Source organism: Boleophthalmus pectinirostris, unplaced genomic scaffold (assembly GCF_026225935.1).
Source record: "Boleophthalmus pectinirostris isolate CB_2022bp ecotype Guang Dong unplaced genomic scaffold, ASM2622593v1 HiC_scaffold_1, whole genome shotgun sequence".
Lineage (NCBI taxonomy): Eukaryota > Metazoa > Chordata > Actinopteri > Gobiiformes > Gobiidae > Boleophthalmus > Boleophthalmus pectinirostris.
This window is the reverse complement of record NW_026570970.1, coordinates 852,858-865,357: the sequence shown is the minus strand read 5'-3', so window position 1 is coordinate 865,357 and position 12,500 is coordinate 852,858. Positions and strand designations below refer to the sequence as shown.

The following is a 12,500-nucleotide window of genomic DNA, read 5'->3' as shown; positions in this document are numbered from 1 at the left end:
AAGGCAAGAAGCCAAAGTTCCTCAGCACAAAGTCCGTGACAGGAAAACAGTGAATGTGGTGGAGCCAGATTTTTGTGTTACAGCCTGGAGAATCAAGAGTTCGCACCATTTTTTAGATATATTCTTATGTATCTTATACAAGTTTATATACTTATGACTCTAGCTCTCACGTTCACTCTCTCATGTTTAGTCCTGGTTTAGTCCTGGTTTAGTCCTGGTTTAGTCCTGGTTTAGTCCTGGTTTAGTCAAACTCGAGCGTCAGACTCAGACTCAGACTCAGACTCAGACTCAGTTCATGGACACATTATTTAAACACTTTTAAGTCATTTTCTCACAGATTTAATTTTGTTTTTTTTGTTTTGTTTTTCTTTTTTTGATTGATTTATTTGGGTCTGGGGTGAAGGAGTCTGGGAGTCCTGCTCAGACCAACACCAGAGAAGAAGAAGAAGAAGAAGAAGAAGAAGAAGAAGATGTAGATGTAGATGTAGATGTAGATGAAGATGTAGATGTAGATGTAGATGTAGAAAGTATGTAGATGTAGATGTAAGATAGATGTAGATGTAGATGTAAGTAGATGTAGATGAAGATGTAGATGAAGATAGATGTAGATGTAAGATGTAGTAGATGTAGATGTAGAGATGTAGATGAGAGGATGTAGATGTAGATGTAAGATGTAGATGAAGATGTAGATGTAGATGTAGATGTAGATGTAGATGAAGATGTAGATGAAGATGTAGATGTAGATGTAGATGTAGATGTAGATGTAGATGTAGTAGATGTAGATGTAGATGTGATGTAGATGTAGATGAAGATGTAGATGTAGATGTAGATGTAGATGTAGATGTAGATGTAGATGTAGATGATGTAGATGTTAGATGTGTAGATGTAGATGATGTAGATGTAGATGTAGATGTAGATGATGTAGATGTAGATGTAGATGTAGATGTAGATGTAGATGTAGATGTAGATGTAGATGTAGATGTAGATGTAGATGTGTAGATGTAGATGAAGATAGATGTAGATGTAGATGTAAGATGTAGATGTAGATGATGTAGATGTAGATGTAGATGTAGATGTAGATGTAGATGTAGTAGATGTAGATGATGTAGATGTAGATGTAGATGTAGATGAAGATGTAGATGTAGATGTAGTGAGATGTAGAGAGATGTAGATGTAGATGTAGATGTAGATGTAGATGTAGATGTAGATGTAGATGTAGATGTAGATGTAGATGAAGATGTAGATGTAGATGTAGATGTAGATGTAGATGTAGATGTAGATGTAGATGAAGATGAAGATGATGTAGATGTAGATGTAGATGTAGATGTAGATGTGATGAGATGTAGATGTAGATGTATGTAGATGTAGATGTAGATGAAGATGTGTAGATGTAGATGTAGAGATGTAGATGTAGATGTAGATGTAGATGTAGATGTAGAGTATGTAGATGTAGATGTAGATGTAGATGTAGATGATAAGATGTAGATGTGTAGATGTAGTATGTAGATGTATGATGTAGATGTAGATGTATGATGTAGATGAGATGATGTGAGATGTGATGTAGATGTAGATGTAGATGAAGATGTAGATGATGTAGATGTAGATGTAGATGTAGATGTAGATGTAGATGTAGATGATGTAGATTGTAGATGTAGATGTAGATGATGTAGATGTAGATGTAGATGTAGATGTAGATGTAGATGTAGATGTAGATGTAGATGTGTAGATGTAGATGATGTAGATGTAGATGATGTAGATGTAGATGTAGATGATGTAGATGTAGATGTAGATGTAGATGTAGATGTAGAGATGTAGATGTGTAGATGTAGATGTAGATGTGAAGATGTAGATGTAGATGTAGATGTGTAGATGTGAGATGTAGATGTAGATGTAGATGTAGATGTAGATGTAGATGTAGATGTAGATGTAGATGTAGTAGATGTAGATGTAGATGTAGATGTAGATGTAGATGTAGATGTAGATGTAGATGAAGATGTAGATGTAGATGTAGATGTAGATGTAGATGTAGATGTAGATGAGATGTAGATGTAGATGTAGATGAAGATGTAGATGTAGATGATGTAGATGTAGATGTAGATGTAGATGTAGATGTAGATGTAGATGTAGATGTAGATGTAGATGTGTAGATGTAGATGTAGATGTAGATGTAGATGTAGATGTAGATGTATGTTAGATGTAGATGATGTAGATGTAGATGTAGATGTAGATGTAGATGTGAGATGTAGATGTAGATGTTGTAGATGTAGATGTAGATGTAGATGTAGATGTAGATGTAGATGTATGTAGATGTAGATGTAGATGTAGATGATGTAGATGTAGATGTAGATGTAGATGTAGATGTATGTAGATGTAGATGTATGTAGATGTAGATGTAGATGTAGTGTAGATGTAGATGTAGATGTAGATGTATGTAGAGATGTAGATTAGATGTATGAGATGATGTAGATGTAGATGTAGATGTTGGATGGATGAGGACTAAACCAGGTCTAAACCAGGACTTAAACAGGACTGACAGGACTAAACCAGGACTGTTAAAACCAGGACTAAACCAGGACTGAACCAGGACTAAACCAGGACTAAACCAGGACTAAAACCAGGACTAAACCCAGGTGAACTAAACCAGGACTAAACCAGGACTAAAACCAGGACTGAAACTAAACAGGACTAAACCAGGACTAAACCCAGGACTAAACCAGGACTAAACCAGGACTAAACCAGGAAACTTAAACCAGGACTCCAAACCAGGACTACCAGGACTAACTAAACAGGACTAAACCAGGACTAAACCAGGACTAAACCAGGACTAAACCAGGACTAAACCAGGTCTTAAACCAGGATCCAGGATTCTAAACCAGGAACTAAACCAGGAACTAAACCAGGACCAGGTAAACCAGGACTAAACCAGGAAAACCAGGACTTAAACCAGGACAAACCAGGACTCTAAACCAGGGAACTAAACCAGGACTTAAACCAGGACTAAACCAGGACTTAAACCAGGAAAACTAAACCAGGGACTGAAACCAGGGGACTAAACCAGGACTAAACCAGAAAACTGAAACCAGGAACTAAACCAGGTCTAAACCAGGACTGAAACCAGGACTGAAACCAGGACTAAACCAGGTCTAAACCAGGACTAAACCAGGTCTAAACCAGGACTAAACCAGGACTGAAACCAGGACTGAAAACCCTAAACCAGGACTGAAACCAGGACTAAACCAGGACTGAACCAGGACTAAACCAGGTCTAAACCAGGACTAAACCAGGGACTAAACCAGGACTAAACCAGGACTAAACCAGGACTAAACCAGGACTAAACCAGGACTGGAAAACCAGGACTAAACCAGGACTAAAAACCAGGACTGAACCAGGACTAAAACCAGGACTAAACCAGGAAACCAGAGTAAAACCAGGACTAAAACCAGGACTAAACCAGGACTAAACCAGGACTAAACCAGGACTAACTAAACCAGGTTAAACTAAACCAGGTCTAAACCAGGACTAAAACCCAGAAACTAAACCAGGTCTAAACCAGGACTAAACCAGGACTAAACCAGGTCTCTAAACCAGGTCTAAACCAGGTCTAAACCAGGTCTAAACCAGGACTAAAACCAGAACTAAACCAGGTCTAAACCAGGACTAAACCAGGACTAAACCAGGACTAAACCAGGACTAAACCAGGACTGAACCAGGACTGAAACCAGGACTGGAAAACCAGGACTAAACCAGGACTAAACCAGGACTAAACCAGGACTAAACCAGGACTGAAAACCAGACTAAACCAGGACTAACCAGAGACTAAACCAGGACTAAACCAGGACTAAACCAGGACTAAACCAGGACTAAACCAGGACTAAACCAGAAAACCAGGACTGAACCAGGAACTAAACCAGGACTAAACCAGGAAACTAAAAACCAGGACTAAACAGGACTAAACCAGGACTGAACCAGGACTAAACTAAACCAGGACTGACTAAACCAGGACTAAACCAGGACTAAAACCAGGACTAACCAGGACTAAACCAGGACTGAAACCAAACCAGGACTAAACAGGACTAAACCAGGAAACTAAACCAGGACTAAACCAGGACTGAAACTAAACCAGGACTAAACCAGGACTAAACCAGGACTAAACCAGGACTAAACCAGGACTGAAAACCAGGACTAAACCAGGACTAAACCAGGACTGAACCAGGACTGAAACCAGGACTAAAACCAGGACTAAACCAGGACTAAACCAGGACTAAACCAGGACAGGACTGAACCAGGACTAAACTAAACCAGGTCTAAACCAGGACTAAACCAGGACTGGAACCAGGACTAAACCAGGACTAAACCAGGACTAAACCAGGACTAAACCAGGACTAAACCAGGACTAAACCAGGACTAAACCAGGACTAAACCAGGACTAAACCAGGACTAAACCAGGACTAAACCAGGACTCCAGGTAAACCCAGACAACCAGGACTGAACCAGGACTAAACCAGGACTAAACCAGGACTAAACCAGGGACTAAACCAGGACTAACCAGGACTAAACCAGGACTAAAACCAGGAACTAAAACCAGGATTAAACTAAACCAGGACTAAACCAGGACTAAACCAGGACTAAACCAGGTCTAAACCAGGACTAATCTTGGACTTAAGAGAAAAACGTCCGAGCAGTTTGTCCACAAAGTTCAAGATCAGGCAACTGCCGCGTTTACCTCTGTGAGGTGCAGAGTTGAGCCGCTCCTTTCTCCTGTGTCACCACCAAACCGACCTGACACTGAGTCCTGGTTTAGTCCTGGTTTAGTCCTGGTTCAGTCCTGGTTCAGTCCTGGTTCAGTCCTGGTTTAGTCCTGTTTTAGTCCTGGTTTAGTTCTGGATTACTCCTCCTCTTCAGTCCTGGAATCAGTCCTGGTTTAGTCTTGGTTCAGTCTGTGGTGTAGGCAGCGCAAAAGTTTGATATAATCTCGGGTTAACGGGCAGGTGTGGTCCTGTCCTGGCAGGTGCGGTCCTGTACTGGCAGGTGCGGTCCTGTACTGGCAGGTGGGTCCTCCAAAAACGGCCCCGTGCAGGACTCTGTGCTGTCGGCTCCATTATGGAATAAATGAATCTTCAGTTTGTTCCATAAAGAAGGAGGAAAATAACAAAAGGACGACAACAGCAACAAGTTTGAAGAAGGAAGTAAAAAGTGTTGCACCTGTCGATCCTGTCGGAGAAAAGTGTATAAAGTTTGTGCTGAGGTTTTACAGACTTAAAACAGATAGAATAATTGTAAAATATAAAGTTGATACTTGGTGGATTTCACCTGTCGCAGGTTATTTTTAGAACATAACTCCCACGATAAACGAGGGACACTGTCCTCTCACCTCAGCCTGTGCACATGGACTCACACTTGTCCCGACCAGGACGGAAAAAAGAGAATTTCTTGTCCAAGTCTTTGTTAAATCCACATTTGTGCTTCGGTGTGTTTCAGACCCACTGTTTGTGTCTCGCTCCTTCTGAGTCACAGACGAGAGACGCTCAGTTTAATGAACGATACTGAAAACCTGGACATTTGCATCACTTAAAAAAAAAAAAAACCTGGACATGACGCAAAATACGGACATGTCCAGGGAAAAACGGACGTTTGCTCACCCTATGAAAATAAATACTGACACACAATCATCAGTATGAAGTGTGAAGTTCTTTCTCACTAAGAAAACCAGGGGAGCTACATTCAACGTTTTGTCCATAAATACATTTCTAATCTCAGTGTTTTTCAGTCGTTTTCTCCCAAACAGAATCATTTTGTCTTGAATCTGCTGCTCAAACTCACCAAGACTGAAACTTCAACAACATCTGATAAAAATAATCTGGATTTGGGACCAAAAATGTGCAGAGGAAGAATCTGGACCAACGTCGACATCAGAAGAGAAGCAAGAGGAAGGTCGTGAAAAACTCTTGAAGCCCCAGGAGTTCGTAAGTAGAACAAGTTTAAAAAAACAGATTCCTCCAGTGACGGTTTGGAGTCACCAGATTCTTCCTCTGCACATTTTTGGTTCCAAATCATTTTTTCCAGATGTTTTTGAAGTTTCAGTCTTGGTGAGTCTGAGCAGCACAAGACACAAAATGATTCTGTTTGGGAGAAAACGACTCAACCTGAAAACACAACAAAAAAAAACAAATAAAATCTTCATCTGTTTCTGAACTGTGAAAATTTGAGCTGATTTCAACAAGAAACTGACAAAATGATCGACCTGAGAAACAATGTTAAACTTTTTGGGACACCTGTACATACAGTATTTACAGTCGTGTTGTAGGCCTCAAGACTGCTTTTTTACGGTCTTTGTCTCATCTAGGACTCGGTCTTGTCTTGGACTTGGTCTCGGTCTCGTCTCGGTCTCGTCTCGGACTCCAGGTCTGACTCTGGTCGAGTGTGATCATGTTTCGGCCGCTGCTGTCGGTGCGGCTGAAGTTTGTGTTTGTTAAATGTTCAGAGGATAAATCTCACTGAAAAACCACGAAGAGACTCAAACTCCAGTTAGAAAAACAAGTTTAAAAACCTGACAAAACTTTCTTCACTTTCTTCAATTTTGTGAAACTTCTCAAACTGTGGTGAGAGTTTAAAAATGGGCACAGAGTTTCAGAGCCGAACAGTTTGGTTTATTTTAGGTCTAAATGAAAAATAACCAGATAAAATGGAGATAGATTTACAAAAACATTGATATATTTGTGCTAAAATATCTGTAAAACACAAATAAATATCGAAAATGCCAAAGATGGTCTCGGTCTCGGGACCTGGGGTCTCGGACTGGTCTTGGTCTCTCAGTGCTCTTGACTTCATTAGTTTACAGGACATTTATAAATAGAATAGTTTCTGGAGCGTGTGGTGATGTCCTGAAGCTGCGAGGAAAGAAGGAAACTACAGAGGAAACCTGAAGGAGACGTCAGGAACAATAATAAAACTGTAAAGGACGTTTGACATGAGGAAGAATTCTCAATCTGACATTAACACTCAGAAAAAAAATAAAAAAAACAGAAAATCCAAACTAGAGCTCAGGGAGTGCAGCACTGAGAAAAATGACAAAACCCGACAAAAACCACAGAAAAACCTAACAAAACACAAGAAAAATGAGGAAAAAATGACAAAATGTGACAAAAACTGAAGAAAACGTGACAAAACACAAGAAAAATATGACACAAATATGACAAACCACAGAAAAACCTGACAAAAGACAAGAAAAATATGATACAAACATGACAAAAACACGAGAAAAATTTGACAAAACATGAGACAAACACAACAAATCTATAACAAGAACATGAGAAAAATGACAAAACGCGACAAAAACACGAGAAAAATGTGACACAAATCTGAGAAAACGTGAGAAAATCGTGACCTCAGAGAAACAAACGAGAAACCAGAGCAGATCTCAGGAAGTGCAGCTTTTTATTGACAGATTTGAGGTTTGCAGATGATTTGAAGAAGAAGATGAAGATGATGTTGCTGATGTTTTCGGCGTCTTGTGGCTCCCTCTAGTGGTCGGGGCTGAGGAAGGCGAGCACGTTCCTCCCGGGGCCGCAGTACTTGGTGTTCTCGATCTCTCCTCCTCCGTTACTCGGCTTCTGGAAGTGAATCTCCAGCTGGTCCTGCACCTCCTCCTCGTCGCCCGTGTCCCTGATGCCGTCCAGGAGCAGAGTTCGCTTCGGAACGCCGCAGGAAGTCTGAAGAAAACAAGAAGAAGAAGAAGAAGAAGGAAAAAACAGAAGACAAAAACAAGAGAGAAAAATATGACCAAAACAACAGGAAAATATGACAAAAAAACATTAGAAAAATATGACTAAATTATGAGAAAAATATGACAAAAACATCTGAAAAATATGACAAAAAAATGACAAAATATGACAAAAATATTAGAAAAATATGACCAAAAACAGGAAAATATGACAAAAAAAACATTAGAAAAATATGACTAAAATATGAGAAAAATATGACAAAAAAATTTGAAAAATATGACAAAAACATCTGAAAAATATGAAAAAAAAAGACAAAATATGACAAAAAATATTAGAAAAATATGACCAAAAACAACAGGAAAATATGAAAAAAAAATTAGAAAAATATGAGTAAAATATGAGAAAAATATAACAAAAACACCAGGAAAATATGACCAAAATTTTTTTAAATATGACAAAAAAATTACAAAAATATGAGAAAAAATGAGAAAAATATGACAAAAATACCAGGAAAATATGACCAAAAAATAACCAAAAAATGAGAAAAATATGACAAAAAATATTTGAAAAATATGACCAAAAAAATAACAAAAATATGAGAAAAATAAGACAAAAACACCAGGAAAATATGACAAAAAATGATAAAATATGACAAAAAATATTAGAAAAATATGACCAAAAATTACAAAAAATATGACAAAATATGATCAAAAATAAATAAATAAAAACAAAATAGAAAAACATGACAAAATGTGCACAGAGTTTTACCTGGAACTTCTGCAGCTCAAACTCAAAAACAGGAAACACTTTGACTTTGGTCTGAAACTCCAAATCCACCGAATATTCTCCTCTGAGGGCTAACCACTCTGCCACTGACCACAGAAACACAAACAAACAAACAAACAGATAAACAGACAAACAAACAGACAAACAAACAAACAAACAGATAAACAAACAAACAAACAAACAAACAAACAAACAAACAGACAAACAAACAGACAAACAAACAACAAACAAACAGATAAACAGAAAAAAACAGACAAACAAACAAACAAACAACAAACAAACAAACAAACAGACAGACAAACAAACAGACAACAAACAAAACAAATAAACAAACAGACAAACAGACAACAAACAAACAACAGACAAACAAAACAAACAAACAAACAGACAAACAACAAACAAACAAACAAATAAACAAACAGACAAACAAACAGAACAAACAAACAAACAAACAAAACAAACAGAACAAACAAACAACACAAACAGACAAACAAACAGACAAACAAACAAACAAACAAAACAAACAGACAAACAAAACAGACAGACAAACAAACAAACAGACAAACAAACAGACAAAAACAAACAAAAACAGACAAACAAACAGATAAACAGACAAACAAACAAACAAACAAACAGACAAACAAACAGACAGACAAACAAACAGACAAACAACAAACAGACAAACAAACAAACAAACAGACAGACAAACAAACAAACAGAAAGAAAGAAAGAAAGAAAGATGATGATGAGATGTTTAGACGTCCACAAACCAGGACTAAACCAGAACTAAACCAGGTTCCTTCCTCGCTCTCTCTTTCCTATCTCCTTCCCTCCCTCCTTCCCTCTCTTCTCTCCTCCTTCCTTCTTTCCTTCCTTCCCTCCTTCCCTCTCTCTCTCTCGCCTCCCTCCCTCCTCCCCTCTATCCTTCCCTATTTCCTCGTTCCCTCTCTCCTTCCCTCTCTCTTTCCTTCCCTCCTTCCCTCTCTCCCTCCTCCCCTCCTCCTCCTTCCTTCCTTCCCTCCTCCCTCCCTCCTTCCTCCTCCTCCTCCTCCCTCCTTCCTCTTCCTCCTTCCCTCCTCCCTCCCTCCCTCCCTCCCTCCCTCCTCCCTCCTTCCCTCCTTCCCTCCTCCTCCCTCCTTCCCTCCTCCCTCCCTCCTCCTCCTCCCTCCTCCTCCCTCCTCCCTCCTCCTTCCTCCTTCCTTCCTCCCTCCTCCCTCCTCTCCTTCCCTCCTCCCTCCCTCCCTCCTTCCTCCTTCCCTCCTTCCTTCCTCCCTCCTTCCCTCCTCCCTCCTCCTCCCTCTCCTTCCCTTCCTTCCTTCCCTCCTCCCTCCTTCCTCCCTCCTTCTCCTCCCTCTCCTCCCTCCTTCACCTCCTTCCTTCCCTCCTTCCCTCCTCCTCCTCCTCCTCCCTCCTCCCTCCTCCTCCCTCCCTTCCCTTTCCTCTCCTCCCTCCTCCTTCCCTCCTTTCCCTCCTCCCCTCCTCCCTCCTTCCCTCCTCCCTCCTCCCTCCTCTCCCTCCTCACCTCCTTCCCTCCTTCCCTCCTTCCCTCCTCCCTCCTCACCTCCTCCTCTCCCTCCTCCCTCCTCCCTCCTTCCTCCTCCCTCCTCCCTCCTTCCCTCCTCCCTCCTCCCTCCTCCTCCTCCTCCTCCTCCCCTCCTTCCCTCCTCCCTCCTCACCTCCTCCCTCCTCCCTCCTCCTTCCTTCCCTCCTCCCTCCTCACCTCCTTCCCTCCTCCCTCCTCCCTCCTCCCCTCCTCCCTCCTCCCTCCTCCCTCCTCACCTCCCCCTTCCTCCCTTCCTCTCCTTCCTCCTCCTCCTCCTCCTCCCTCACCTCCTTCCCTCCTCCCTCTTCCCTCCTCCCTCCTCCTCCTCTCCTCCCTCCTCACCTCCTCCCCTCCCTCCTCACCTCCTTCCCTCCTCACCTCCTTCCCTCCTCCTCCCTCCTCACCTCCTTCCCTCCTTCCCTCCTCACCTCCTTCCTTCCCTCCTCCTCCCTCCTTCCTTCCCTCCTCACCTCCTTCCCTCCTCCCTCCTCCTCCTCCCTTCCCTCCTTCCCTCCTTCACCTCCTTCCCTCCTCCCTCCTCACCTCCTTCCCCTCCTCACCTCCTTCCCTCCTCCCTCCTCCACCTCCTTCCCTCCTCCCTCCTCACCTCCTCCTCCTCCTCCCTCCTTCCCTCCTCCCTCCTCACCTCCTTCCCTCCTCCCTCCTCACCTCCTTCCCTCCTCCCTCCTCACCTCCTTCCCTCCTCACCTCCTTCCCTCCTCCCTCCTCACCTCCTGGCTTGAGGAACGTGACTCGTGCCGTGTTCTTCTGAGGTTTGTACTGGACGTTCTTGACCTCAGCTCCTCCTCTGCTCGGGCGAGAGAAGGACAGAGCCAGACACTCCTCCACTCGCTCCCTCGGCATCGCGCTCGCCACCTCCGCCACGTCCAGGTGCGAGCGCGAGACCGACAGGTGGACCTGCGGCGCACACGGACACCTCGGGTCAGCTTCAGGTCACCTTCTCGCCTTCTCGTGTTCTTACGTTTGTTTCTGTCGTACCTCGAACTGGACGGTCGGCTCGGTCCGGAACCTCTTCGGCTTCACGTCCAGAGTCTGATCGTCGAAGGAGACGCTGCATTTGTCCATCTGCAGAACCTGAGACAGAACTGAGGAGAAGGAGAACATCACAGAGGAACGTCAGAGGAACATCACAGAAGAACATCACAGAGGAACATCAGAGGAACATCAGAGGAACATCACAGAGGAACATCAGAGGAACATCCGAGTAACATCAGAGAGGAACATCAGAGGAACATCAGAGGAACATCAGAGGAACATCAAGAGGAACATCAGAGGAACATCAGAGGAACATCAGAGGAACATCACAGAGGAACATCACAGAGGAACATCAGAGGAACATCAGAGGAACATCAGACGAACATCACAGAAGAACATCACAGAGGAACATCAGAGGAACATCACAACATCACAGAGGAACATCAGAGGAACATCACAGAGGAACATCACAGAGGAACATCAGAGGAACATCCGAGTAACATCAGAGAGGAACATCAGAGGAACATCAGAGGAACATCAGAGGAACATCAGAGGAACATCAGAGGAACATCAGAGGAACATCAGAGGAACATCACAGAGGAACATCAGAGGAACATCACAGAGGAACATCACAGAGGAACATCAGAGGAACATCAGAGGAACATCAGAGGAACATCACAGAGGAACATCAGAGGAACATCAGAGGAACATCAGAGGAACATCAGAGGAACATCAGAGGAACATCAGAGGAACATCACAGAGGAACATCAGAGGAACATCAGAGGAACATCAGAGGAACATCAGAGGAACATCAGCGGAACATCAGAGGAACATCAGAGGAACATCAGAGGAACATCAGAGGAACATCACAGAGGAACATCAGAGGAACATCAGAGGAACATCAGAGGAACATCACAGAGGAACATCAAGAGGAACATCAGAGGAACATCAGAGGAACATCAGAGGAACATCAGAGGAACATCAGAGGAACAGAGGAACATCACAGAGGAACATCAGAGGAACATCAGAGGAACATCAGAGGAACATCAGAGGAACATCACAGAGGAACATCAGAGGAACATCAGAGGAACATCAGAGGAACATCAGAGGAACATCAGAGGAACATCAGAGGAACATCAGAGGAACATCACAGAGGAACATCAGAGGAACATCAGAGGAACATCAGAGGAACATCAGAGGAACATCACAGAGGAACATCAGAGGAACATCAGAGGAACATCAGAGGAACATCAGAGGAACATCAGAGGAACATCAGAGGAACATCAGAGGAACATCAGAGGAACATCTGAGAGGACTAAACCAGGACTAACCCTCTCTCCTTTTGTTTTTTGTTGTTTTGTCGTTTGTTTTTTACCTTTCTCCTCCTCGAAGGTGATCAGCGCTTGTCCGGGCTTCAGGAGCAGCGCCCCCTGCTGACTCACACGGAACTGGCC

General features: G+C 42.7%; 1 protein-coding gene across 2 annotated transcripts in view; it reads right to left on the bottom strand.

The window, feature by feature from the left end:
* Window positions 1–7,417: 7,417 nt before the first annotated feature.
* nmi (N-myc (and STAT) interactor) overlaps window positions 7,418–12,500 on the bottom strand; it is a 13,926-nt gene continuing 8,843 nt past the window's right edge. For both annotated transcript variants that reach the window (XM_020926726.2, XM_020926720.2), the window contains exons 5-9: window positions 12,422–12,500; window positions 11,050–11,156; window positions 10,782–10,968; window positions 8,490–8,593; window positions 7,418–7,709 (exon numbers count right to left, since the gene is read on the bottom strand). The exon at window positions 12,422–12,500 is cut by the window's right edge and continues 93 nt beyond it. In XM_020926726.2, the coding sequence (XP_020782385.2) occupies window positions 7,521–7,709; window positions 8,490–8,593; window positions 10,782–10,968; window positions 11,050–11,156; window positions 12,422–12,500 (666 nt within the window). In that variant the 3' untranslated portion in view covers window positions 7,418–7,520. The remainder of the gene's footprint in view (window positions 7,710–8,489; window positions 8,594–10,781; window positions 10,969–11,049; window positions 11,157–12,421) is intronic.